Genomic DNA, 26,265 nt, shown 5'->3' with positions numbered 1-26,265 from the left:
TGAAGGCTTCTGACTCACGATTTAAAAAACGATAAATTGTCCAAATTCGGGGTTTTCTCGTTATCGTGGCAACAAGTGTTTTAAGAAGCTTGAAAATAAGGCCAAGGGATTTTTTATCAAGGTCTCTGCTAGACAAAAAAGAAGACAACCTATTTTTAACCGCGGTGTAATTTATCTATAATAATGATCTTATTATTACAAATTGTGTAGGGGAGAGCGGGGTGGGTTGGAACGCGGGTAAGTTGGAACATTGGCTTTATTTCTTAAACCACAAGACCGATCATGTGCTCCTTCAGCATAAAAATGTCACGTGGCATGGTCATTCATCCGGTAAACTTGTGGAAGTTTCGAAAATGCAGTAAAAGTTTTATGCGAAAAAAACTTATTTTTGCTACTCGAAGTAAGTTTTCATATTTTTGACATTCATCGTGCTGTAAACTAAAGTATAAGGATTATATCACTGAAATTGTGCATAGCGTTTAGGACCACCTTGATGTTCAAAAAGCTGTCGTTTTTTTTAAACACTTCCCACGTGTTAAAGAAATACAGTGTCATAAGTAGGCCATGACGTCATGGGGGCTGGTCGGAACATTTGACATGGGGCCAGTTGGAACACTGTCAGGGGTGTTCCAACCCACCCCGCACGGTGTTTTTCATTTTTTTAAACCTCTCTAAATATTTTAATTTCAACTTTGAAGAGAGTAGTAACGTAGTAACCCAGTACAACTCCAACTGGAGACGGAATCTAGCTGATAGAACATCTCCATGATGCCGGAATGTACATGCGTTTAGAAGATACAAGGGGGGATGGTCACTGCTTGTTAAATGCAGTTGCTAGCTGTTTGGTCGAATAGGGGTCTGCATGCCCACTGTTGCTTTTTGCGATAAATTGCTTTTAAATGTGGAAGGAAATGTCGATTATTACTCTGCTTTTCGCGGCAAAATGAAAATATTCTAGCTGAGAGCCTATGTTATGGATAAACTATACAACACCAATTCTGCCGATATTGTTTTAAATGCTTTGTGTAATGGATTGGGGGTTGCTGTCAATGTTTAGTGAACGAGGGTACAAAATCCGCCAGAAAAGACAAACATTCACCTCGTAACTTAGGCAAAGATTCAGTTGAAATCTCAGTTGCCCTCACCGGAAGAGGTGCTACAACACACTAAAGCGCACTTAAGAAAACCCCAAAACAGCTCAAGTCCAGAGGCTCACCGTCGCAGTCCAAAGATTAAAAGAAGAAAACGATGCAGTGCAGTACTAACTGACACACCTGAAAATGAGCTACTCGAAAAAGAAAAGGCCAAGCCCAACAAAATTAAAAAGGACAAGCGCAACAAAAATAAAAAACAGTTAAAGATTTCTAGTCGATAGAGAAAATCAAGAAAAAGGAAATTAAAGATGACCAGCGATTCTGTGTCAGAAGAAGAGTGGCCATGTCTGGTTTGTGGGGAGCCGTTCATTAACAGCCGACCAAAAGAGAAATGGGTTAAATGCATTGTTTGTCTAAAGTGGTCACATGAAGACTGTAAGGGTGACCGAGTGTACATATGTCAGAACTGCGATTTTGATTCTGAGTTGTTGAGTTGAAAGAGATACAGTTTTCATTTGTAGGTCTAACATACTGTTATTAATAGGTTGAAATATATGAGTTCAATTTCGTTTCTCTTAAACTACACCACTTTTGTTATCATTATGAAATGAAGTGTAACTGGATATGGTTTATACATCGAAAAGACTATTTGAAAGCAAATTGTAAACGTAAAAAATGCTTACAAACTATGGAGATACGAATACAAAGTAACACTTACTTGTTGGGAAATTAATATAGATAATCCTACTCTTAAAATGAATTATACTTTGAATTTATATGCAAGCGTTCCAACTCGCCCTCTTGTTCCAACTCACCCCACTGCCTGTTCCAACTGACCCCGCGGGTGGGGTGAGATGGAACGTTTTAGGAGGCAACTTTGAGCATTTATAACTCTAAAATAAAAAGACCTACTTGATGTTTTATTTCATAGATGAGTGCGGCATATAATTTTCCCCTATCAGATTTTTTATTTTTGTCCCCAAAGCTTTGACTGCTGAGATATCGCAAAAAACGTGAAAACTGTTCCAACCAACCCCGCTCTCCCCTACTTTTGACGTGCTAAACGAAAATGCAAGGACGCCTCTTTACATCAAATTTGAGAAAAAAAGACCACCGTTTTTTCTTAGCATCGCTATTTTAAATTTTACTCAGAAGTCGGCTCTTTCGAGCATCAGTGTCGTGATTGCTTTAGGTGAGCCCTCTTCACGCAAGTGACACAATCACAACCGGAATGACCTCTGTGACCTGGGGATTCACAGCGAGGCTGTGGCGGGACAATCAGATTCACAGGTGGGTTAAAGATCTTTCATTCTTTTTTGTAAAAGCGTTGATCAAAAGGAGGCCACGATATAGCCCATTGCAGCGTTGTGATGTAATAATTCATCACTTGTCACAACTTAATATTATGACTGTTTAGATACTAGAAAAGTCAAAAGACCCTAGTACAAACATGTTGCACATGATGTGCATGTGGGCCCATCGTTATTCGTGAAGTAACTACATAGTCATTTAAAGACCTCAGTCTGATAATAACATGTATAATATTGTACATTTGCCTCATTCACCTGCTGTGAGTACAGTACGTAACAGAATTAAATACCTAAAATTGAACCATCTCCTACATGTAGTATCACTCAGTAACTGTACGTCAGCTGATACAGGGTATCAGAATATTTATAGAGCACAAAATTAGTTTAAAGCTGGTGTCTTTTTTGTGCATCCAGAATTTCAGAAGTCTAGGATACTGTAGATAGCAGGAGGATACTGATAACAGAAGAAATATTAAAGTGACCCCTGAAACTATAATATTTATTTACGCTATTTTTTTTTTTTTTTTTTTTTTGGGGGGGGGGGGGGATGGTGGTGTGGAATCCCCCTTGTCTGTTATGAGTAATTGTTTAAACAGGGTATCCACTTTTTCAGCATCCAGACATCCTGCACAGAGCTGCCTATGGGGTAGTATAAATACACAGTTGTTCAGAATGGCTCTTAGACATTGGACATGCTGTTTATTATGGCTCTGAAGTCTAAGTACAGGTTAAGATAGATGCTCCAGAATAGAGACTTCTCAGAATGAATTCTTTTGGAACTTATCCTTTATGATTTCAAGGACATCTGACAATTTTTCATTTAGTAAACCCCTAAAAAACAAGCAAACAAAAATATGAACATGATTGATATCATTTGGATTGCAATCACCACATTGTGTTTGTCACAACAGATTTCTCAATGTCACACCTATAGCAATGTGCCAGCCACTACTCCAGCACACACCAGCGTTCACCAAATACCATTTAGTAAGATAGGACCTTCTATACAAAGACCTTCCATCCACAAAGCACCTTTAAATCATGGTGCAGCTCCAACTCAACAGGTCAACATACTAACCACCAGTGTGCCCACAATGAAAGGTCCCACAGGTAGTTCTGCTGGCACTGCTGTTGTTTTTTCCTTCATCAAGTTCTACAAGAGCAACACCAACAATAAAAAGGTCCCCAGCAACACTGAATTTAAAGATAACAGGTTTAAAGGTAATGTAAGCAACACAGAAACCATCAGCACAATGCAGGCAGCCCTGTTAACCGGGATAACTCCAGATAGCACATCATCAGTGATGGCCTCTACCATAGACAACAGGGAATTGCCAGTGATAGAGGCCACAACAGGCACAACACCACTTTATACTATGATAGATGGAACCAGATATCAAAAGACACAATGGACACCAATTATGGATGCCACGACTGGCAGAACACCAGCAACAGCTAAAGATGGCACCAAAGACAATGAGACATCCATGATAGATGACACCATGACTTACAGAACACCACCTATGATAGATGGCACCGTGAACAACACGACACCATCCATGATAGATGGCACCATGAACAACAGTACACCGCCCATGATTGATGGCACCATGACAGTACCAGTAATAGACAACAGGACACCACCCATGATAGACGGCACCACGAACAACAGGACACCATCCATAATAGATGGCACCATAGACAACAGTACACCGCCCATGATAGATGGAACCATGAACAACAGGACACCACCCATGATAGATGGCACCACAAATGGTGCTTCAAACAACAAGTCATCACCACAGATAAATGGCACCGCAACCAACAAGAAAACACCCATGACAGATAGAAAAACAGACCAGACAAAATCAAAAATAAATGGGATTAAAGACAAGAACTTATCATCAGGGAGAGCTACTCAGGTGTTGTCAGTTGACCATGAAGTAAGAAGTCCGACCACTCCCCCCTCTCCAGTGGGACTGATTGCTGGTGAGTACACACATAAAAACACACTTGGGTTTGAATAGGTAACATTTTTTCTTTCTCTCTTGTGAGACGAAAATTAATTTTGAATTGATTACAATATGCTATTGCATTGTAGGCCTATTCACCTTCTGTTAAATCACATTGCAATTTATTTTGAATACCTGTTATGAAACAAGGTCTTGGTTTAGTAATTTAACCTTTTTTATTTTATTTATTTATTTATTCATTTTATTATTATTATTATTATTATTATTATTATTATTATTATATATTTATTGCTCTCTCTTTAGATGGCCGATAGATCCTGTGTGTACATTGCAGAGATACAGAATTCCACCAATATGTTTGTATAAATAATGTCATGAGTTTTAGGATAACAAAATTTGTAGATTAAATAGTTATTCATCATTTTCACTTTGTGCCGTAGAGTCAAGTATGAAGTACATAATACCTACAGTGGGAGTGGCTTTGACAGTGTCAGCCCTCGGTGCCATTTTGTTTGTGTACATTCGAAGAAGAAACCATGGTTAGTATATCCTAGAAGTGGTATTATTTGGCATTGTGTACAATGTGACACAGTATGGGGACAGAGAGCTACGGTAGGCCTACATGTAGGTATGATAAAGGATAATGTATCTGAAACTCACAATGACACAACGAACGATTAAAGTTACTAATGAAGCGAGCGTGGATTCCCCATAACGCATAAACCACTGCTGCTATTTTCTTATAGCCTACGACTTAAATGATGTCGACATGCCAAGGGATCAGAAATAACGAGGTTTAAAATTGCACCTTCAAATTTCTGGTCGTAAATTTGACCAAATTATCTGTCCCTCTAGTTCGTAAAAGTCTGCCAAATGACGCAGTAATATGGCGTATTACTGGTGCACGCCATATCATTTCCCGGGAAATATGAAACGGTGCACTATGATACGTCTTCAGGTTAGATGCTATTTGAAACTACAGCACATGTTGGCATTTGGTCGGGTTGTGTGGCAAAATTTTGACTTTAAATGCATCTTTGAAAGAAAAAAATGCAATTTGATATTATCTTACGTTAGTTTTACTTTCATTAACATTTCTACATGTTTTTCCTCTCATAGCATATGCAGATCTCATAGTAGCCGATGGTAAGCATTCCAGTCTTCCCCGACCTGGTCCTCGTGGCTCCATCTATCGAATACCGGCACAGCTTCCTGTACGCTATGACAGCCCCTTCGCCAGCCCCAACGCACCTGTGACCCGGGCATTGTTTCCAGGGGACAGAGGGAGTGGCCGAGCCAATAAGGTAGCACTATATACCTTTATATATCATATGATGATATGTTTCTGTAAAGAAATCGATGAAAGATACGGCCAACCATAGTACAAGTGACGGCCGGTGTCAATGCCATCACACAATTGTGGGATTGCTTATGTATTTTTTCAAGGCAAACTATTATTTTGCTATATAAAGCTCTAATGTGCATTGAGTATACTTTTTCGGGGCCACTTTTTATTTTGTCACTAGATATGCATAGATGTGTCTCTGGCCAATTCATGAAATGTTTGCTACTTTCAAACGAGAATTTTCGTATGGAATTAATTATCTCACTCAGTTGGCTTCTTATATATACATGGTAGAATAGAGTACACTGTATAAATCAGCGAACACGCTTCTTAAACCCAGATCTTTATTCCAGAAACCCTTTCTCCCGCCCTTCGGTCGCTGTACCACCAGGAAGGGTTCAGAATCTCACACGGTCACTACCCCCAACCGGGCCTATCGCAGCCAAGACTGCCAGGCGTCAGCCATCTTGGTCCCTGTCATCCCCAAATGGCTGGCTGTGAGAGGGGTTTCAGTGACCGTGTCAGGGACCGAGGCAGCCAGGGAGGCGAATGCGGAGGGCGCTGATACGACAGAGATCGGCGGCCAGCCTTGTTAAGACGCAGGCGCATCATCGTGCGGGCGCGTTTGAGACTGAGATTAGGCGATTAAATCCCGCCAGTAATCTGGAAAATAATCAACGATGTATTTTTCTGTTGCCAAATCACATCTTATATGTCATATTTCTTGTGATAACATCTGTCTTTTATATACCACTACATATATTCACGTTTAGCTTAATTGGAAATGTTTTCCTTAACTGTGACGGTTTATATAGACTAAAACAAAAAGGCTGACCGTATTTTTGTTGATTTCTTATTAAAATTAATTGCCTGTTATTAATTTATATTATTATACTGATATTATTTTGCTTGCATTTATATTCCATATGTATATTTTCTACACCAGCAGTTTTTTCCGTTGATTACATTATCTTTCAATTTGATCTTCACGTTGTTTGTTTGCGCTCCCCCCCCCCCCCCGTCCTCCATCACGAAGGAGCCCTATTGAGTTCGAGTAACAAAGGATATGCAAAAGTCGACACCATGTCTTATTTTCATTTATTAAGCCTACCAGTATTCACATAAGTTATATAAATGAAAAGTCTCTTAAACCTAATAGGATTTCTCCTTATTGCTGATTTGGCAGGACGTGTATTTCAATTATACACGAGATTCAGTGACTATGGGCGTATTCCCATAGATTTTAGATCGATCTATCCCCGTGGGGAGTCTCACTAGATTACTGTCAGATAATCCGGCTTAAATGTCCGTCCCGCCTACTACAAGCTGTAAGGGGGTAATTAACTTTCGTGCCCGCTCGGCTGATAGCTATTTAGCGTGAACCCCCAGAGAGTTAGGTCGATCTAGTTTGGATCGATCTAGTCTCTGGGAATGGGGTCTAAGTCTCATCAGAAGTCCTTACACTTATCGAGATGAATAAAAACGGGGAAACTTCAACTGAAAGGCGTGTTAGAACTGAATTTAAGTGGATGCTCATTGGTCAAGCGTACTTAAAACAGTGTTCCGTGTGAATAATAAATAGACGAATAAGAGTAGTCAGTAAGGAAAGACGTGTTTTAAGGGGATTCTTGATGAAATGTGTAGTTTACATAAAGCTTATGTGGAAAACTCGGAGTCAATCATGATGGCATGCACTCTTACATGTACCTTTGTTTTTTGTCTTACCTCAGAGTTCACACAGCTTTAAATTTAGCTTAAATTTAGATATTCACAGATATGTTTCCGTTTCGTTATTGTGGCCCTGATATAAAATCCAAGGATAATTACAGGGAGTAAGCGGGCATAACTGTTTGGCTTTTTTCAGTTCACAAGTACTTGCCAAATCCCTCCTACTGCAATCAAGGTAATTTGCTTGCTCTTACCTTAATTGCTTGATTTGCTGTACTCGATCTATATGAAGACTGCCACCTCGATCAGAAGATGAAACTAAAAACCACAAAATGAGTAAAATACCACAAATGAGTCTACCCCGTTGGAGAAAATAGTGCGCATAGTTAATCTGCGGTTTAGAAGTGGGTATAATAAACTCATGCGCTGACAAAAACGTCTATTGTTTCGTATCCCACTCCATTTTGTTCACCTTAACGATAACTTTGTTCTATTTTTTTCTCCGTTGTAATTTTAGGTGAAGTTTGCGGTCATTCCCCAGCACTAATTTGTACATTTATCAGCCAATTGTCCTCTACGTCTGGTACAATGGTGTATTAAGCATACGTTTATTGATCAAAACGTCAGTATAAAAATACCGGTACTGTCTGTTCTCTGGTAAAAACTGGCATTACAACCCAAAAGAATCCTACGACAATGATAATAACAATTATGATAAAAATAATAATGGGAAGTAATGATAATAAAAGATAAATACAAAATTTAGGTCAGGTTACAGGCCCGTAGCCGGGGGGGGGGGGGGGGGGGGGGGAGGGGTAAGGGGAGCTCGAAAGAACCCCCCTTTTTGCAGAAAAGGTCCCCTCTGGTAAAATTTGTACCTAGTTACACGGACGTTTTATGGTAAAGGTCCATTTTTTCAGAAAAAGAACCACAATGTTGAAATTGCTGGCTACGGGCCTGGGTTAGGTTAGGTTAAATGGGTTACTGTCTGATACGAACTGGTGTCTAGGAGAAAGTACAAAAACCCCACCGCTAAGTAAAAAAAGATACTAAAAACTAGAATAAATGAAATATAACGGTAAACATTTGAAGATAAATTGCACTGTAGGTTATCATTAACTTAAATGACAGAATATCAAAATATGAGAAGAAATGGCAATTCACTGTGTGGACTATTTTGTAAAGAGTCGGTCTTTGTGCTTAGACTCCATTCTCATAGATCATTCTGCATAGATTGATCCAACTCTGCATGAATTCTCGCTTAGTGCAATCAGCTGAACTAAATGGCACGCCCCCTCCTGGAGTTGAGTAAATCAGAAAAGCGGATCATTATACGAGTACTTTGGAAACAAAAGGAGGCGAGTCAATCAGTCAAGTCGGAGTTGGGTCGATCTAGTTAGCCTAATGGTATCTATGAGATTGTGGTCTAAGCACAAAGACTCCTAAATCCGACCCTGCTTCGTAAAAAAGTGCACAGGCACTATGTTGAATACTTCTTTCTATGCTGTCCCCGCTTTTTTCATATTTAATGCCAGTGAATAAATCATATCAACACACAAAATTCCTTTTACCTTGTTTGACCTACATAAAATAATCGATAATCGTTCTGGATGATCGTGCGTGCTACACTTTACAATACATCTCAGTAAAATTGGTGTCATTTTGCTCGCTGAAATATTTTATAAATGAACGGCCCAGATCTTAATCTCTTATTATGTCCATGTCTCGACCCACTTTAATATGGTAATCAGAAGGCTCGCCAACCAAGTCAATGTTGATTCTTTGTCCTCGAGAGACGATCATAAATTTTACTTTGACAAAATAATGACCAGACAGGAGTGGAGGGTTTTCGTAAATTTAAGATTAAAAACGTACATAATTGACCTGGTGATATTTTAATTGAGATTTATGAGAAACCACTTGATGAAATGCCCCCCTTCTCTCTCTCTCTCTCTCGTTGAGCTTATTTGTTCGTTAAGTATTGAATTGATACATGTGAGTTGACCTAATTTGTAATTTACATCAACCTCCCAAAAACGTCTATTCAAATCTTTGATTTTATGGCTATAAATTCTTTAAATATGCAGTGGTTAGAAAGTTTTCATAAAACACACGAAGTTATGATTACATGTCAGCCGCAATACACAGTAAACTTTTTTGAGTTCATATGCAACGTTATTCATCCATCTTGGCTTTCGGGCACCGGTTAAAAATAATACAAATTAATGCCAAGAAATGTGAAACCACCCATACTCCTAGTCGAATGAGACGGAACTGAAATAGATGATACACATGTCACATAATGGTTGACGGATATTTTAAAAACAAAGTACATTTCAGGACCCCTGGAAGATTATTGTTTGAGAACTGTGCTGTTATCTTGCTGTTATATTTGGTTGTTACGTTCAATTCTCATGAGAGAGAGATGGTAAAACAATATCAGCCAGGAGCCTGCTAATATGACACAGGGATAATGATTTGGAAGGAGGTCCACTCATAAAAAAGTCTTCACATCATTAGTGCCACAAGTGTCTACCAGTATATGCTGCTCTACTGGTTTAACCGGTAAATAAATGACATCACTTGCATTTGAAATCTAATTGTCTAAATCGTTCAACTATCTAAATGTCAATGTCAAGTATTTAATTTATGTATTTCATTTATTAATCTACTTTATTTTTTCCCTAACTTTTCGAATACACGTACTAAGAAATTTTCCAGTATTAGTGTGGAACATGGCATTAATAAACCGCTTTTCTTTCATTCCTGGATTTCCTTAATTTTGTTCGCCCCCACCCCATTCTCCGTTCCCCGTGCACGCACGCACGCAAGCACGCACCCCCTTCCTGTTCACGCCAACACATGATTAAAATATTCAAATGTCAAGATTTTAAGTGGCCAATTAATTGACCGACTTTCTGAACGCCCTCTGTTAAAAATCGCCATAGCAATTTGAATATTACTACACAATATCAAAGGAAATTCCGATTAATGGCTTTCAAATGATTTCATTGCCAGTTGCTTTTTAACTAACAGAAGCCTTTGGAATTTATAGCGTTGATAAGCATCAATGATTGATCTTCGAATTCTATTTTACTCGAAAGAATTTGATAATCTTTATCTGGAATATAGCAGGTGGTCATTTGGAGAGTTAGATGAACATAAAAGGGGCATGACCAGACAGGGAGGGAGGAAGGGAGGGAAAGGAGAATAAGTGCTACAAGTACATAGAGGAGATTTTGTAAACTGCGCCCCCCCCCCCACCTTATAAACAATCTAGGGCTCATTCCCAATGACTTGACAGACTAACACGCCTCCTCCTGGCGTTGAGTAGAATACAGAAAAGCTGGTGATAATACGAGTATGTTGGAAAGAAGAGGAGGCATATTAGACTGGGTTCCCATACTTAGATCGATCCATCTTGATCGACCTAACTCCCTGGGGGGTTCACGCTAAATTGCTATCAGCTCAAGAGGCTCAAATGTCTGTCACGCCTACCGAATCAGCCAGGGTAAAGATAATTACCCCCTAACAGCTTTACTAGGCGCGACAGACATTTAAGCTGGTTAAGTTGATCGCAATTAAGTGAGACTTCCCAGGGAGATAGATCGATCTAAATATCAGTGGGGATGGTCCCTTAAACTGATGCATTCAGCGAAAATCCTTGCGACATTTTCACTGGGAATGTGCCTAAAGAAACAAAAACAGGCAGAACCAAATAATAATCCACCTTTGTACCTCTCAGCTCGGCAATTTTTTTTAATATCCTTGTTCACCCAGCCCAGGCCCCCATGGCAAAATTCTGGATCAGTCAGTTCTTCTTAATGTCCTTGCTGCCATACTGATCATGAGCTCATTGCTTATAAGAACACTGAAAAAATATCAATATCGTTGAGTGATGTACAATGAATGCACACTCGACCAAAGAATAGTTGTTTATCCCTACATAATTACACGTATTCACTGGGCATACTGGGTATTTTCATATACGGAAAAATTACCTGTGATTAAGATAATAACGCCACTTGATGCGAAGGGTGGGGGGGGGGCTTTTGCAAAATTATTCTTTAATTTTACAGTATGTGATCGGCTCAGATACTACCTGGTGTTTAAATTGGCGTGCCCTGACCTACAAGCCCCGGTAATAGATAGATAGATGACAATAGCAAACCACGTGGCTTTGCGGGGATCGGGGAGAAATTCCCTATATAAATGGTACAATACATGTACAGCCAACTATGACAGAAAAGCGTGTTGACACAACGTCGACATCGATTATCGCAGTGAAAGTTTTAATTCATCCAGTTATTTTATACTGAGGTGATGAGAATATTAAATCTAATATTGGATCTTACGTTAAAACGGGGATCACGACGTTTCGCTCTAAAGGTGAACTTATTTTAAATTATATTGCACTTCGATCTTAGCCAAAGGACTGGGGAGTCTTTTCTCATCTGTACGAAAGCCTTGAAATACTGAAATAAGTATGTATAATTAGAATTGTCACCGGTGTCGTACGATAACGTTCTGCGCGTCCATGAGCAGGTTGATCAACCCACCCTCAACACGCACGGTGGCCTGCGATAACAACTAGCACATCTGTGGCACCGGGCCCTGGGAAACAGCCCACGCAGAATGTCACCACGCGACACTGGTGACAATTCAAAATCAGTTCACCTGACGAAGACTGTACGATTAGGTCAAAGAGTCGTGATCTCCGTTTCAATTTAAGATCTAGCATTAGATTTAATTTTCTCATAATCTCAGTATAATATAAGTGGATGAATCAGAACGGTCACTTGTATAATCGCTATTGACGTTGTGCCAACACGTTTGCTTGGTCAATTTTTTAATCTGTCAAAATGTTTTTTTTTAAGTTTTAACGTGAACTTCACATGTAGAGAACGAGCACATACGGAGCTGTAGCGGTGAAAACCCACATACCTGGGTTTATAAGCATACAGTATACACGATGCTACTGCAGTGGAAATAGGATATTGAGACAGAGCGCACAGCAGAGTCAGAATGTGTGTCTCCAACCTGCTTGTCCTGTCATCTGACAATAAGTGATGTCATAACTGTCACAGTGACTTTGTGTATATAGGATTACCCGCCAGTGGAAAAGAGCAACACAGGACATGTGTCTGAACTGTGGACACCTTTGGGATATTTGACGACAGGATAGTGATAGCTGTTTTTCCAGTGAACTCTCTGTTGATGTTTATATATTAATATATACATACAGGCATACAGAAATGCGCATTATATGAACAGCATTATTTTTATCGAACGACAAGCTGTACCGACAGCTCATATACTATCACCAAGTCGACATGATGCATTGATCTTGGCCTGAGGTCGACGTGAAGTAGTTTCCAGAGCTTCCAGACAAGGTCAAACTCAGGTTTGAGAATCTTATGTGGACTGCAACGATGTTATTCAGTAGTACCTTGAGGGTACTGAACAGTCGCTTCAAGGCGAGGACTGCCACCGTGCTTCTGTGTGTGTCGTTATTTTTCACTTTCTCGACTTTGTTCAGTTTACCGTCACAGCCAGCGTTGACAGAGAGCCCGCATGGGACATTTCAGGGCACAGTGAAGGCCACAGGACTCCCGCCATGCCGGTATCCAGACCCAGGACTAGGTGAGTGAAAGACAGAGGGAGTGTAAGAGACCATTCCCAGACCCTATCGTACTAACTTTGGGTCGAACTATCTCCAAGGGGATTCTCGCATAATTGCAATTAACTTAAGCAGTTTAGATGTCTGTCACGCCTACTGAAGTTGATAGGGGGTAATTAGCTATCGTTTAGCAGCTTTAGTAGGCTTCCCAGACATCTAAGCCACTTAAGCTGAAAGCAATTTAGCGAGAAACCCCGTGGAGATGGGCCAATCCTGTTAGTTCGATCTAGGGATGGGAAAACAGTCTAGTCCCTTATAAGCGAGCTGACAAGACGCTTGCTGTATTATCTGGGCCCGATGTGATAGTAATGGTAGACCTAGGTATAGAAGTCCAGGGTCCCATATTATTAGTACATGTTGGGATTAGTATACGGGACGAATGACACCTGTAAAAAGTGATGGGGAATGGATTACGGTTCCTAGAGGACTTCAGGCTACACAAAGAAAAAAATAATTGTGTAGGACGCTTTCTTTGCTAACACAAGAATAATTTTACACATACAAAAAAGTAAAATCACTTGAAAATGGAGACAAAAATAAATATTATACTCGAGGACACAAAGGTTTTTAAGTCAAGTAATTCTTTTAGCTATAGTTTTTTGTCTCCCCACAACTAAAATACACAAATATCGGTAGTGTTGTGTGAGATGATTAAACCCTCATTTGGAAAATTGGGAAAAAAGTAATGTTTCCTGTTGTTGCGTTCTTTGTGTACAACAAGACATTTAGATTTCTCTTCTTTAAGTTAGGACCAGATTGTGACTTGAATTCATTTTTGAAAGTAAAACCAATGTCTGCCCCCAGGGAGAGAGGGGGCGGTCCTCCCAACCCACCCACCCCATCCCTTCCCCGGGTCTCCCCAGCATGCTGTTTTGCTTTATCCCTTTTCAGTCGGTTGATATTTTGACGTAGCTGGAAGAAGTTAATACTTCGTCAAACAAATAAATAAAATAAATAAAAACATGTCAGAACTGGTGTTTTGAGTGCTACGTATTTAACGCATCATTTATTCATTTATTTATATATTTATTTGAATTTTTTTTTTTGTGTGTGTGTTTGACAACTATTCCAGTGCAACTTGTCTGTCTTTTGTCGTTATTAACCTTGCCTTACACCCTCCCAAGCAACGCCGCGTCATGACAGCCGAAGGACGTGCACTAAATCCAGACCCTCCATTATCACGTTACTTGTATGACTACATGCTGCATCGATTTAATATTTGTTCAAATTAACAATTCCTTTTTGTGCGTGAAAGAGGAGACGAGACGGATACCATACAGATGATAATTTTTCAATTGATACTGAATATACATATCATTCAGTGCAGACCATACAAGTTATACGTTCATACGCACTCGAGTTCACATTATTCTATGAAATTTATTGCTCTTATATGCACAAAAGAGCACACAGCCTTGAGAAGATTCATGTCTCTTTTCGGTGCGTTGTGACATGCACCGAGGTGTTAGAGGGACCATTCCCAGGCCCTATCGTGCTCACTTTGGATCGATCTATCTCCAAGGGGATTGACGCAAAATTGCAATCAACTTAAGCGGCTTCGATATCTGGCATGCCTACTAAAGCTGTTAGGGGGTAATTAACCGTCGTTTAGCAGCTTCAGTAGGCGTGCCAGCCATCTAAGCCGCTTAAGCTGAAAGCAATTTAGCGAAAAAACCCTTGGAGATGGATCGATCCTGCTAGATCGATCTAGGGACGGGAACCCAGTCAAAGATAGATGGAGAATAGCCCAGCAAATAATTCCGTCAGCTGTGTAACATGTACATGTCTACAGGCTTATGTTTTTTCATTTGTCATTATATTTTTATCATTAAATGGAATATTGGACTGGCGATAACTCCGGATTTACCGGTTTGCTGGTGTTTGAAGAAGCAATTAATGTAAAATAGACAGAAAATCGTTTTTCTTTATTCAAAGATATTCCTTTCTAATGATAAACAAAACATCTCGCCACGGTCATTGGGCTTACCCATTACCTGGCCCACAGATTGATTTTTTTCATTAGATGTCCACAGACATGAAATTGACTCCGGCTAATTTATGGCAATATTTTGCTACCGTGTCCAACGAGAATTTTGGCATAGAATCAAGTTGACTACTCAGTTGGCCTCTAATATAGAGCACACACATGTACATAGATATAATCATAAATTGGCTGTGGCCATGAATAGAGTGCGCAGTGCACTCTATTCTGAGGTTTAAACGTCCGGTGTATGACAGTGGTTTTCCATCTCACTTTTTCAACAATGGGGAGTTGCATTTTTGTATGCATCTGCCTCTGTAACTATAGAAGCACTATTCATCATCTGTCCTCTTGTTCAAAACTTGACCGCGTTCTAAACTAAAAGACATGCTAGCGCGTCACCATCGATAAAACTATTTCAATACTAACTGGTACAGATGTACCCTATGGTGAAATCACTTTTGGATTACTGAAGGAGACAGATTCTCTGAAGAAAAGCTCAGGGTACGGCATGGCACAGTGTAATGAATTTAAAAAGCCTTTAAATGTCCGCTTACCTACGCTTTTTCTGTCTACTTAATTCACGTGACGATTCGATATGATTCAATAAATCCGTGCTCGAGAATTTAAAATAGGTAAGACGACAGGCGTTATTAAAAAAGAGAAAGGGTCTATTATATTCGACAATGAAATTAAATAGATAATCCTGCTAAAGACATTTACTCATACACTTTAATAAAACGTAGAGTTATCCTAAAGAGGGATAAAAAGTGACACTGTCTTTTTTAAATCAACCCATCATTGAGTGTTGGCGATATCGTTGTTATCGTCCACATAACCAGTGGTGGGCTCAAGATTCCCTTACGGGGGCACAAGGACAAAAAAACAATATAGACAAAGGCAATATTATTATGATACATCGGCCATAGGGATAGAAATAAAACTCGATTTGAGTTGTTGTGCACGTTATACTGTTTCTTTGGGAAGAAAGAGACAGGGGGATCCCACCGAATCTAGGGGGAAAGGTATGTATCCTCTGTGCCCTCCTAGATTTCCCCAGACCCGCCTTTGACCGACGTGTAAAAATGAACATAGTGTCTCCTTCATCGTGAGTCACCTAGAAATAGAAATTTGGCACCGTCAGGATGAGATAGGGCGGCCCATAAGTAAATTTGGTTATGGGCAGTGATATGCATGGAGGGTTTTTTCTCGGTGTAATTTATGGACAAGAAACGATCTTGGCAATGACATAGTGGTGGGTCTACGGGAGGGCACTACGAGCAAATGACATCTAGCTTTTGAGATGTACGTTTACCCCCCCTCCTCCCCCCGTCTCCCCATTCTCCCTTCATAAAAAAAAAAAAAAAAAAAGTGAAGCGAGACTACACAAGGTTAATCAAATTCCCATTCCTTGGTTCTTCATATTGTAATACAGTTGCCCTGTGTTATATTTTTAAAAATCTAACCATTGTGCCACCCCCACCCCCCACCCCCGGTTTGCAAGATCCTGAATCCGTCAGTGTTTTTGGCAGTGTCGTCTGCTTGACGAGTGACGTCATGTGTGGTACGTACATAGATGTCTGGGAGATAACTGTCTTTTAACCACCGTGTAAGGAAAATAATATGTTGTAATACGTTGGTTATACGACCCATTAAACAAACGACCCACCTTGATGATAAGAATGATATAAAATACCGAACATGATGTAGCTACCGGTAATGTGTGTGTGGGATGCTTCTCATCATGTCTGATGCTTACTTTGAAAATCCCGAACAAAATAAACTAAATGGCTTCATTTCAAGTATATCCCCCAATAATAAAGTGGATTTGTCAGCTCTCTCTCTCTCTCTCTCTCTCTCTCTCTCTCACACACACACACACACACATGCGCGCGCGCACGCTTAAAGTCTCAAAGTATTCTGGTAGCGGCCAAACCTAACTCAACTGCTGAATGATATGAGAGAGAAAACGAATATCCACTTTAATTCAACAGGACTGCTACACCTACAGGTTTATATTGATAAGAATATATTGAATTAAAAGTCTGCATTAAAAGCGGTATATTTTGTATACATATCCCTGGTAAAGCACAGGAAAATCGATTCTATACCTAGATTTTCTAGATCTGTTACGAACCGGGCATAAAACTTCACTGATCTTTTTTTCTAAAAAAATTGTCACCTAGGATGGCGTCACTAATGGGGACGAGCTCGCGTGCGTTCAAACATTATCGTTAACAGAAAATGATATATATTTTAGTACTTTCATCTAAGTGCCGACAGCGGCGACTTGGGACATCAACACTGAGTCTTCGTCTGAGTATTTTACCCATCTGCCCATTTCATTTCCGCTGTGTTACAACCATTCTGTGATTATATTAATGCATGTGTATTTTTATGAAAAAATAAATAAGAATTAAATGTATGACCAGCTTGTGATTCGCAATCATTTTCGTGTTTAAGAGACATTATGCACTATGATAAAAAATGGGCCCCCTATAATGTCGATAAACAAAACCATGTTCCAAATTGCAAGAAAAGAGAAAGAAGCTAAGTAAAATGCTTAAATTCCCAGTTTTAAATGCATTTTTTTTTTACTTTTGCGGCGCCTTTACTCTTAGAGATTACGGAAAGTTTGCTGCAACTTGTCTCCGTTTTTTTTCCAGTCCGGCAGAGTTATACTGCTTATAAGGCCATGTTTGCAACAGTCTTTGATACAGAGGGGACTGTGGTATTCAGTACGGTTGAATTACAGTTAATATTCATCACACATCAATACAAAAATTAAAAATCTACCCAAGACTTCTAAAAAAATTATCAAAATTTCCCTAGACTTCTTAAACCTCAATCGTGCGTGTAAATATGCCATACACCACTGGTTTTGCCACAGGGCCGCGTGTTCAGAACGCGTGGCAGATGGTGCAAGGTTTCAGAATGCACGGCCCGTATTGTTTCAACCAGTTTCCGCATACAAATACTCGTTTTAGATTCACAGTGTGGTTTGTAGCTAATGCATATTCTTGACTTAATATATTTTATTAAGACAGTGGCGTGTGGCATATTTACACGCATGATTGAAGTTTAGAAAGTCTACAGTAGATTTAAAAAAAATAAGTATAGAGTAGATCTTTTTTTTTATTTCGGTGCCATGAATATTAAAACCATAATTCAATCCCACTGAATTTCCCGGCGAGTCACCAGCCAGTACCCTGTATATCAAAGACTACTGGAAACGTATCCCTATTATCAGCATATCTCTGGAAAAAAAAAAAAAAAAAAAAACACAGGCAAGTAAAGACATCAAGACATGATATGACCAAGGAGTTCCAACAGACTCCTTGATATGACCGATCAGATTTGCTTAGGGAACTATAACCCTAAGCCTGCAGCAAAGGCTACTGCCTCTTTTGATAATCCTAACCCTCACACATCACCCTGCGTTTCAGAGGTCACTGGAAATTCTTGTCTATGGCCCCATTCAGAATAGAAGACTAACTAGTCCGAGGGTCAAATATGGCCGAGTCACTTGAATACTTCCCCACGGGATATATTCGGGGTCTATTGGCGGATTGGACGACAAGCTCTGCAGTGGGTAGCCATATTTGACCCTCGGACTAGTTAGTCCCTTTTTCTGAATGGGGCCTTTGATAGAGGTGACCTTTCAAACGCAGAATGTCATTTCAAGTGTGGTGTTCTGATGGCATCCATCAGAAACGCTAGGAGTGGTTAGATTTCAAATGAAAAAGAGTGGAACCAAGGGACATTTTTAGGCTCCGCCAATGGTTAGGTGTTTGAAAAGGCAGGAGGCTATTGCTTTAACTACGTTAACGACGCTTCTTTACCAGCGTCGCAGTTATAACAATACATACAAGTACATGTATTGCAACCCGATCCGCATTGTTATTTCCGACAAGGTTGTCATTTGTATACCAAATCTTACGACTCTGAATTTGATATTCGATTTTGTCTGTAATAACATCTTATATCAATGTAATTCTCTTATCAGCAGAGAGGTCTTTTTGAGACTTATGTCGTGAATAATTGAATTTAACCTATGATGCGGTCCCAATTTACCCAGTGCTTTTGCCAGTAATCTGTCTTCGGACATCTTATTATTGCGTTTGTTTTACCCCTTTCCCCTTCCATCTGCGAACAGTCAGATTACAAAAACAAATGTATTTTCGTCTAAAAAGCAGCTTTATTAAACAACAGTATCATTGCACTAGAGAGTGATCAAGAACAAAAAGAGTATTGAAATTACACCACGAAAGAAGCATGTGATACACACGGTATCCGCCCTAATAAAGATGTTTTTCTGGTCTCTTTCGTGATGCTGGCTCGTGCTACGTTGTGTGAAAGAACTTTCGTATTTACCTCATGTATCAGATGTTGCTTTGAACATGCAACAATATTATATTTGTTCCTGGTGCATCACTCTACAACCGGCTAAGCTGTATTAGAGACCATTCCCGCAGATATTTTAATTTAAAAATCGATCTATCCCCCTGGGGAGTCTCACTACATTGCTGTCAGCTTAATCGGCTTAAATGTCTGTCCCGCCTACTACATACTGTAAGGGGGTACTAAACTTTAGTGCGCGCTCGACTCTCGGAAGCTGAGAGCAATTTAGCGTGGACCCCCAGGGAGTTAGGTCGTTCCAGATGGATCGATCTAAATCTGTGGGAACCTAGTCTTAATTTCCGCATGTTATCACTTTACACAAGGTTGAAGGCCCATAGCCAGCAATTGCAAAATGGGTGTACTTTTTCTGAAATTCTGGACCTTTTTTCATGAAACCTTAGTTTACTTAGATCAAATTTACCCAGAGTAGACCTTTTCCCAGCAAAAAGGGAGGATCTTTCAGGCTGCGGGCCTGGGTTGCATTGGATAATGGGCGCAGGAGTTTTTCACTGGGTGAAGAAAATCAAATAAATTTAGCTTTTCACATGATTGGGTGCAATTACTTTAGATAAAGCCCATAAAGAATGCTTTTTTAATGAGCATTAAAACGCCTCTAAGGCAATACATTGAATATAGCACGCACTTCGTAGATAATTGACTATGACGGCTTTGCTGGCTTATGTGTAAAAAGGGGATGAAGCCCCAGAAAATGATTTGTGTCAAAGGAAACTTGTTTTGAGCTGATTAGCTTCATATGCCATGTTTAAACAGAAGTTGTTGCGAAAAATTCATCCATGCACGATAATAATGCATAAAGCAACATGTTGAATTACAATCGCCGAATGTCAAAGTTTAGGTGGATAGCTCTACTGCATCCGGTTAAGCTACAATACAGAGGTTTAAGTATTTTTTGAAATACAAATGAAATACGTTCTGAACAGATTTTACAAGTGACTGCCAGTTCTAGTGGTCAGGAAGTAATGATTGCAGAAACACGCCTCTTTTCTGTAAGCTGGTATCATATCAATCTGAAGGTACACTTGAACCGATATGGCAGAAAAATGCAGGAAAAGCTGAAGCTTAAGAGTGCTGTGTGACTGATAAATTACTGTTGAAAATATATTATGGATATACGCAATGTATGAAATTCACTTGTATAAATGTGAAGTTGTGTCGCCTTATATTCTGCGGGTGCTAAAAACATGCATGTTGTGCAAAGACAGCGGATCAGTGAGTCCGCACGCAGACTGTGCGGCAACTGCACATTGACTGATGGGACTTCGTATGATCACTTTTGAACTGTAAAAACCGATTTTTCCGGATCTGACCTCAGCGTCATGTCAGGGTAATATCAAAATATCTCGACAACCGTAAAGAATGAAAAAATACACTCAGTACCCCCACCCCAGCACTTACGATGTCAAAAGTAAAAAAAAAATGCACTGAAAAGTGTATACGATTTCATCTGTCGGCGACCCTGGCAAACTGTAACCAGTTTTACAGCGTGTATTTATTATACTGGTACTTAAGAAATGTGTTCAGTTATCTACAACCACTGCGAAGCCAATATTTCACAGTGTAATTTATAGTTTTATTAAAATAATACAATATACCGTATAATGCAATTGCAGTATATTGTGTTTGAGGTTTACAAAATTTAGCGAAAAATAATGTCTCTCCAAAATGAAAAAATAAAATGGAAGGCGTTATTCATTATCGAATGGGTTACATGGATTTTCAGTTTGATACTTGCTCATGACACTTTTTATAACCATTATGATATTTTCATGAATCAGTCAGGAGACAGTATTCTCAATATATGGAAAGGGTGAACAACAAATGTCTAGAACTAAGACAAATAAATCTGATTATCTAAAGGGTTCTTTGTTGATATTGTGCATAGAACCAGTTTTATTGAGACAATGCTATCACCGTACGACCCGCGCGGGTCACTCTGCACAAGCGATGGATGAGACACTCGGCCGCAAGTGAAGTGCTGCTTGTATGACGCAATCTATTACGGGGGAGGGGGAAGGTTATTCGCAGTGCTGCTATCGATTGTAAGGGGGTTGAACTTTTAAGACGGAAGTACGTTGATTTCACTGATAACCTTGACATTTTGTACCTTAATAATATGTGAAGAGAAAATCTACATATCTTGGTTTACTTTATCCCAAATGTGACCATGAACTTTGCTGAGCTACCTTTTTGCCCCTATTCAGCTGATTTTAATGTGTATCAAAAGGTTCACCAAATCGAGGCAAAAGGAATAAAAGGGTGAAGTCTTGAAAATTGTCAATTCCATTTGTATATTTTTCTCGAAGGAATTTTTTTCAAAACAGTGGAGGTGACATATCCCAAATAAGCATGTGGGTTAAAGTAGATTTCTTTTTTTTTTTTTCAATTATGAAAAGCTTTTTTTCTGTTTTGTTTTTAGTCGGTAAACTCCGTCCACAGCTCACGTCATTACCCCTCTCGTTGAGCGACCTCTCTGAAAAGTTCCCAGATATACGTGGCGGCCACTGGACACCAAGTGATTGCGTCCCACAATTTCGAGTGCTGCTCGTCATTCCTTTTAGGGATCGGTGGCTCCATCTATCGAAATTCCTGGATCATTACATACCTATTTTACAACGGCAAAAGATAGATTTCAGGATAGTGGTGTCGGAACAGGTGACATTTGTATAATTAACCAAACGTCAGAGCCGTTATTTTGGTATTTTGTGTCATCTTTATAGTTACATTTTTATGCAAATGCGGTATATAAACTATTACAATCAGTGAAATAATATGCAATTTGTTATTATCAAATTATCATAAGAAGCGTTTGAAACAATTCCAAAATAAACTTCTTAGCTTTTTTTTATATATATGAAGAAGTGAACAAAACTGTATCACATTTTTGTAATTTTATTGCATTTCAATCATTACAGAATGGAACAGATAGTTTCAACAAGGGTCGCGTAATGAACGCTGCCTACCTGGAATCGAATAAAGAATTCGGCTTTGACTGCGTCATTTTCCACGACATAGATGCCCTACTGGAAGATGACAGAAACCTATATGTGTGTCCCAGTACTCCCCGGCACCTAGCACCTGCCGTCAGTAGGCATAACTACACGTACGATTATTCTCATAACTTAAAACCCTTTAACGGAACCTAAGGCAAAATGATTAATATATTGATTAATTAGTTTAATTTGATTTTGTCATTTCGTCATATCATTTGATTTCCCGGATTCAATTTCAAAAAATCCATTAATGCTAATAGACGACACTAATGAATATAATAATTCGGCTTTCACAGTGGCATTTTGTGTTATACATTTAATTTGGTTTTGATTCCATACGCTGTTTCTAACAATAACAGAAGTGAGGGAAGACCTTTTTTTTTTTCAATCACAATGGGAACTTTACATCGGTTTTATAAATCTTTATTTTACCATTTTAGGCTAAAATATCCCTCTCTAGTAGGCACAGCGTTGGCATTTCCCAATAAACATTTTGAAAAGGTGAACGGTTTTAGCAACAGCTTCTGGGGTTGGGGTGGCGAGGACGACGAGATGGCAAAACGGTACGTCATTTTTTATATAATACCGGAAGCCTCACATATGCACAGCAGAAAGAGGCAACGCTAGTGGCTTCAGTATGGCGCCACTTTTATGATAGGATTACCCAAGGATCTATAATATACAAGTCCTTAATATGCACCAGTGTGCATGGACCATAGAGTTGGCCTGTACAGATACATGTGCCACCCTTTCAGTCAATTCAGTGGCAACCTCTCCATGTTAATACAAAGAGGTAGTTGTTGAAATGGCCTGGTGTATGGATTCATTTATGAATATATTTTGTTGTTAAATTAAGATATGAGCCCATTTGGGTCAAAATGACACCAGGCGCACTACATGCTTGTACCAGGAACATTTATATTTAATTGCTAAGAAAAATATGTAATAGGAATGAAGAAATTTATAGCTCATTAGAATATGACATTTTTATATTTTAATATTAATCTGAGAATCCTGTTTTTACTTAACTTTTTAAATTTTTTTTTCCAGAATTTTAGCGTCTGGGCTTATCATTGAGAGGCCACCCACAGATATTGGCCGATATACGTTGATAGAACACACGAAAAACAAAAGAGTATTACAAATGGAAATTCAGTAAGTGTTGCTATACACTATATGGTAGTCAGAAAAGATAACCAGTAGTTAAAAACTGGCTTGATCATTACCGTACATAAGAAGGACAATACATGTATATTATTCTTAATTATTAATTGGTCGTAATAATAGTTCTATATTGTAAAATTGCAGCCAGTGTGTAAGAAAATTAATGGTGATCCGTAGGTGACACACTTTCGTATGTAGTAAAATGATGAGGTATATACAAAAGTAATACATCCCAGGCAACATTTGATGCAGACAACACAGGTAAATGATAAGATAAATACAAACCATAGAACCTGCATATTTCTGATATTTATTGTAGATTCACGTGGTCCTTTTTCTATTTCTTCGCAGGCAACATCTGATACAGGCGACGCAGTTCCGCATGTTCTTTGACGGAATCAGTACCGTGAAATATAAGGTGCTTGCGAAAAATGTCACTCCACTTTTCGTGCACTACATATTCGACATAGGCAGTCTTGACCCCTTTGAACTACGGCGTCTGTACCAAAGTGCTGAACGGAATAGACGATTTCTACAGCGCCGATATATATGGCGTTAATCTCGGGGAATTTTAGTAATTTATGGTGCTTTTTAAGTAGTTTTCCGTATTTATTTAACAAGTAATTATGAATTGTACATTTTTCTGTGAATATCAGGGACAGAAACAGAAACACAGAATTGGACACAGGGTTAACAGATGTTAATCAGGACATGAACTTCTTTATGATTGGTGTTTTCGGCGTCCTAACGAGGTGGCATAAAACTTCCGTGTGACATTGTTTTGATCATAAGTTTTAACTCAAAAGTTGTTTCATTGTTGAATAGTTTGCTGTCATTTGACGTCCGGTAATTCAAGTCAAAGTGACGCTTAAGGCATATAGCGTTACACGAGAGAATCTCTTGGTGCTATTTTCATTGTGCATTGATTTATTGTTGATATTTACTAGCCATCTCTACAGAAGGTATTTGAATAACATTGGTGCTACATGTATATTATTTCCTCCATTTACAATGCCACGTAAGTATTCTAAATATGAATTTCATCGGCTGTGGTAAACGCTAAGTGCCAGTAATGGCCTATTCTTTTTCAGCAGTTGGTGTTTTACATGTACAAACGGTAGGCGATGGGAGAGAAATATGGTTACTTAAGCTCCCTGTACTTACAGTATTTGATAGTAAGCCAGGATGCATGGGGGCTAAGGAAAAATTGCCCTCGTCGCCGGTTTTTTTTTTTTCTTTTTTTGTGAATGGTAACCCCCACCCATTTGAATTTTCCTTAATACGTTTACGCGCTTTTTGTAATGCATAAAGGCACGTAAAGTAATTTTTATAACAACCGTCACTCAATCTTGCGTTTACTATCAACCTGAATCGAATAAATGTCATATATCAGTACTAGAGTTAATTTATAGAACTATATTTAAATGATAGGAATATCACGGAAAACGGAATTGTATGATATACATATATATTAAATGAACAAAAGACAAAGTGTAAAAAATGCAATTAGAACTTTAGCCAGCCTTGTGTCTATCCAAGCGAAGAAATGTCAGAATCTGGAATGTCGTTGTATTTTTCATCTCACTAAAGAATTATGTTTGGTCGAGTAATAAAATTGATCTCCACATCGATTGCAGTAGAGAAGCAAGCACTGCGGAGATGGATCGGAAAGGCAGCCTGGGTCTGTTTTACCAAATAACTGAAACCTAAAAACTGTTGTAATTTTAAAGACCAGAATATTGCTTAAATTAAGTCAAAGATATATCCATGGCTGTCCACTGAATTAATGTGATTACCGGCCTTGAGTGTCTTCCTTGTCATACCGTGCAACAATCGCAATGTTTCATTTATTTGGACAAGCATTATAACTGGACTAAAGTTTTGGTTTAGTTAAGAAGAAGTTAAGTCTTTTTTCCGGAATAAGACTGATAAAAAGTTCACAAAATGCTGGTAAAAATCGAGGTCAACAATAATATGATGATCGACGCACATTTCCGTGCATTAGACCCATACTTTTTTTACTGTCAAAATAAGCGAGTCATAAAGGAAAAAAATCACTTTCCCCCTTTCCAGTGACGTCACAGTTCCGGTTCACAAACACGCAACCGAGCCCGTCAAATAAGATAGCATCGATCAGCCCGGGTTAATTGTCTGCTGATTACCAAACAAAGTTTCCAGGCGGACACTAAGTGTTTTTGCAGCAGACGGTAACTGTAGAGCAGATCAATAGTTTTGATTAAGGACGGCAATTTCCAGTGTTTCAAATGGACTGTTGACTGTGTTCGTAATGAATCTGTCAGAACAAAGTGTAAATACTTGTTGATCTCATCAGGCGACGTAATTTTATAAGAAAATGAAAAGGGCTTGTCGACATTATTTGCGCATTAAAAGGAATCCTAATTGAAACTTATTCCAGACACGTAGGCAGATCCGGGGAGAGGGTGGGGGGGGGGTAGGATGAGGGGTGCTTCAGGGGAGTCTTCTGTCTGTTATTCGTTAGTTCCTTTTTGAGAGCAGACCTAAAGAGCAAAGGGAATGGAAATGTTTTATATCTTCCACCCCATCTACTTTTCTCTAAAGAAGCCTACATTCTTATGATTGCTTAACCCATCTTGGCTATGTTGGCTGTCTTGCAATT

At 39.1% G+C, this 26,265-nt stretch overlaps 2 protein-coding genes across 2 annotated transcripts; both read left to right on the top strand.

The window, feature by feature from the left end:
* Positions 1-2,364: 2,364 nt before the first annotated feature.
* On the top strand, positions 2,365-6,705 carry LOC106177805 (uncharacterized). The gene is made up of 5 exons (XM_087018408.1): positions 2,365-2,384; positions 3,018-4,393; positions 4,818-4,916; positions 5,497-5,681; positions 6,076-6,705. The coding sequence occupies exons 2-5, from the start codon at positions 3,259-3,261 to the stop codon at positions 6,316-6,318; spliced, it is 1,662 nt and encodes a 553-aa protein (XP_086874534.1). The 5' UTR covers positions 2,365-2,384; positions 3,018-3,258; the 3' UTR covers positions 6,319-6,705.
* A 5,557-nt stretch (positions 6,706-12,262) lies between these two features.
* LOC106164458 (beta-1,4-N-acetylgalactosaminyltransferase bre-4) lies at positions 12,263-25,131 on the top strand. Its single transcript, XM_013542378.3, has 6 exons — positions 12,263-13,033; positions 21,890-22,125; positions 22,386-22,573; positions 22,904-23,026; positions 23,514-23,618; positions 23,979-25,131. The coding sequence occupies exons 1-6, from the start codon at positions 12,808-12,810 to the stop codon at positions 24,184-24,186; spliced, it is 1,086 nt and encodes a 361-aa protein (XP_013397832.2). The 5' UTR covers positions 12,263-12,807; the 3' UTR covers positions 24,187-25,131.
* Positions 25,132-26,265: the final 1,134 nt, after the last annotated feature.

The sequence above is a fragment of the Lingula anatina genome, chromosome 7, assembly GCF_051362555.1.
Source record: "Lingula anatina isolate TDL-2025a chromosome 7, LinAna3.0, whole genome shotgun sequence".
Lineage (NCBI taxonomy): Eukaryota > Metazoa > Brachiopoda > Lingulata > Lingulida > Lingulidae > Lingula > Lingula anatina.
This window is presented reverse-complemented; position numbering and strand designations above follow the sequence as displayed.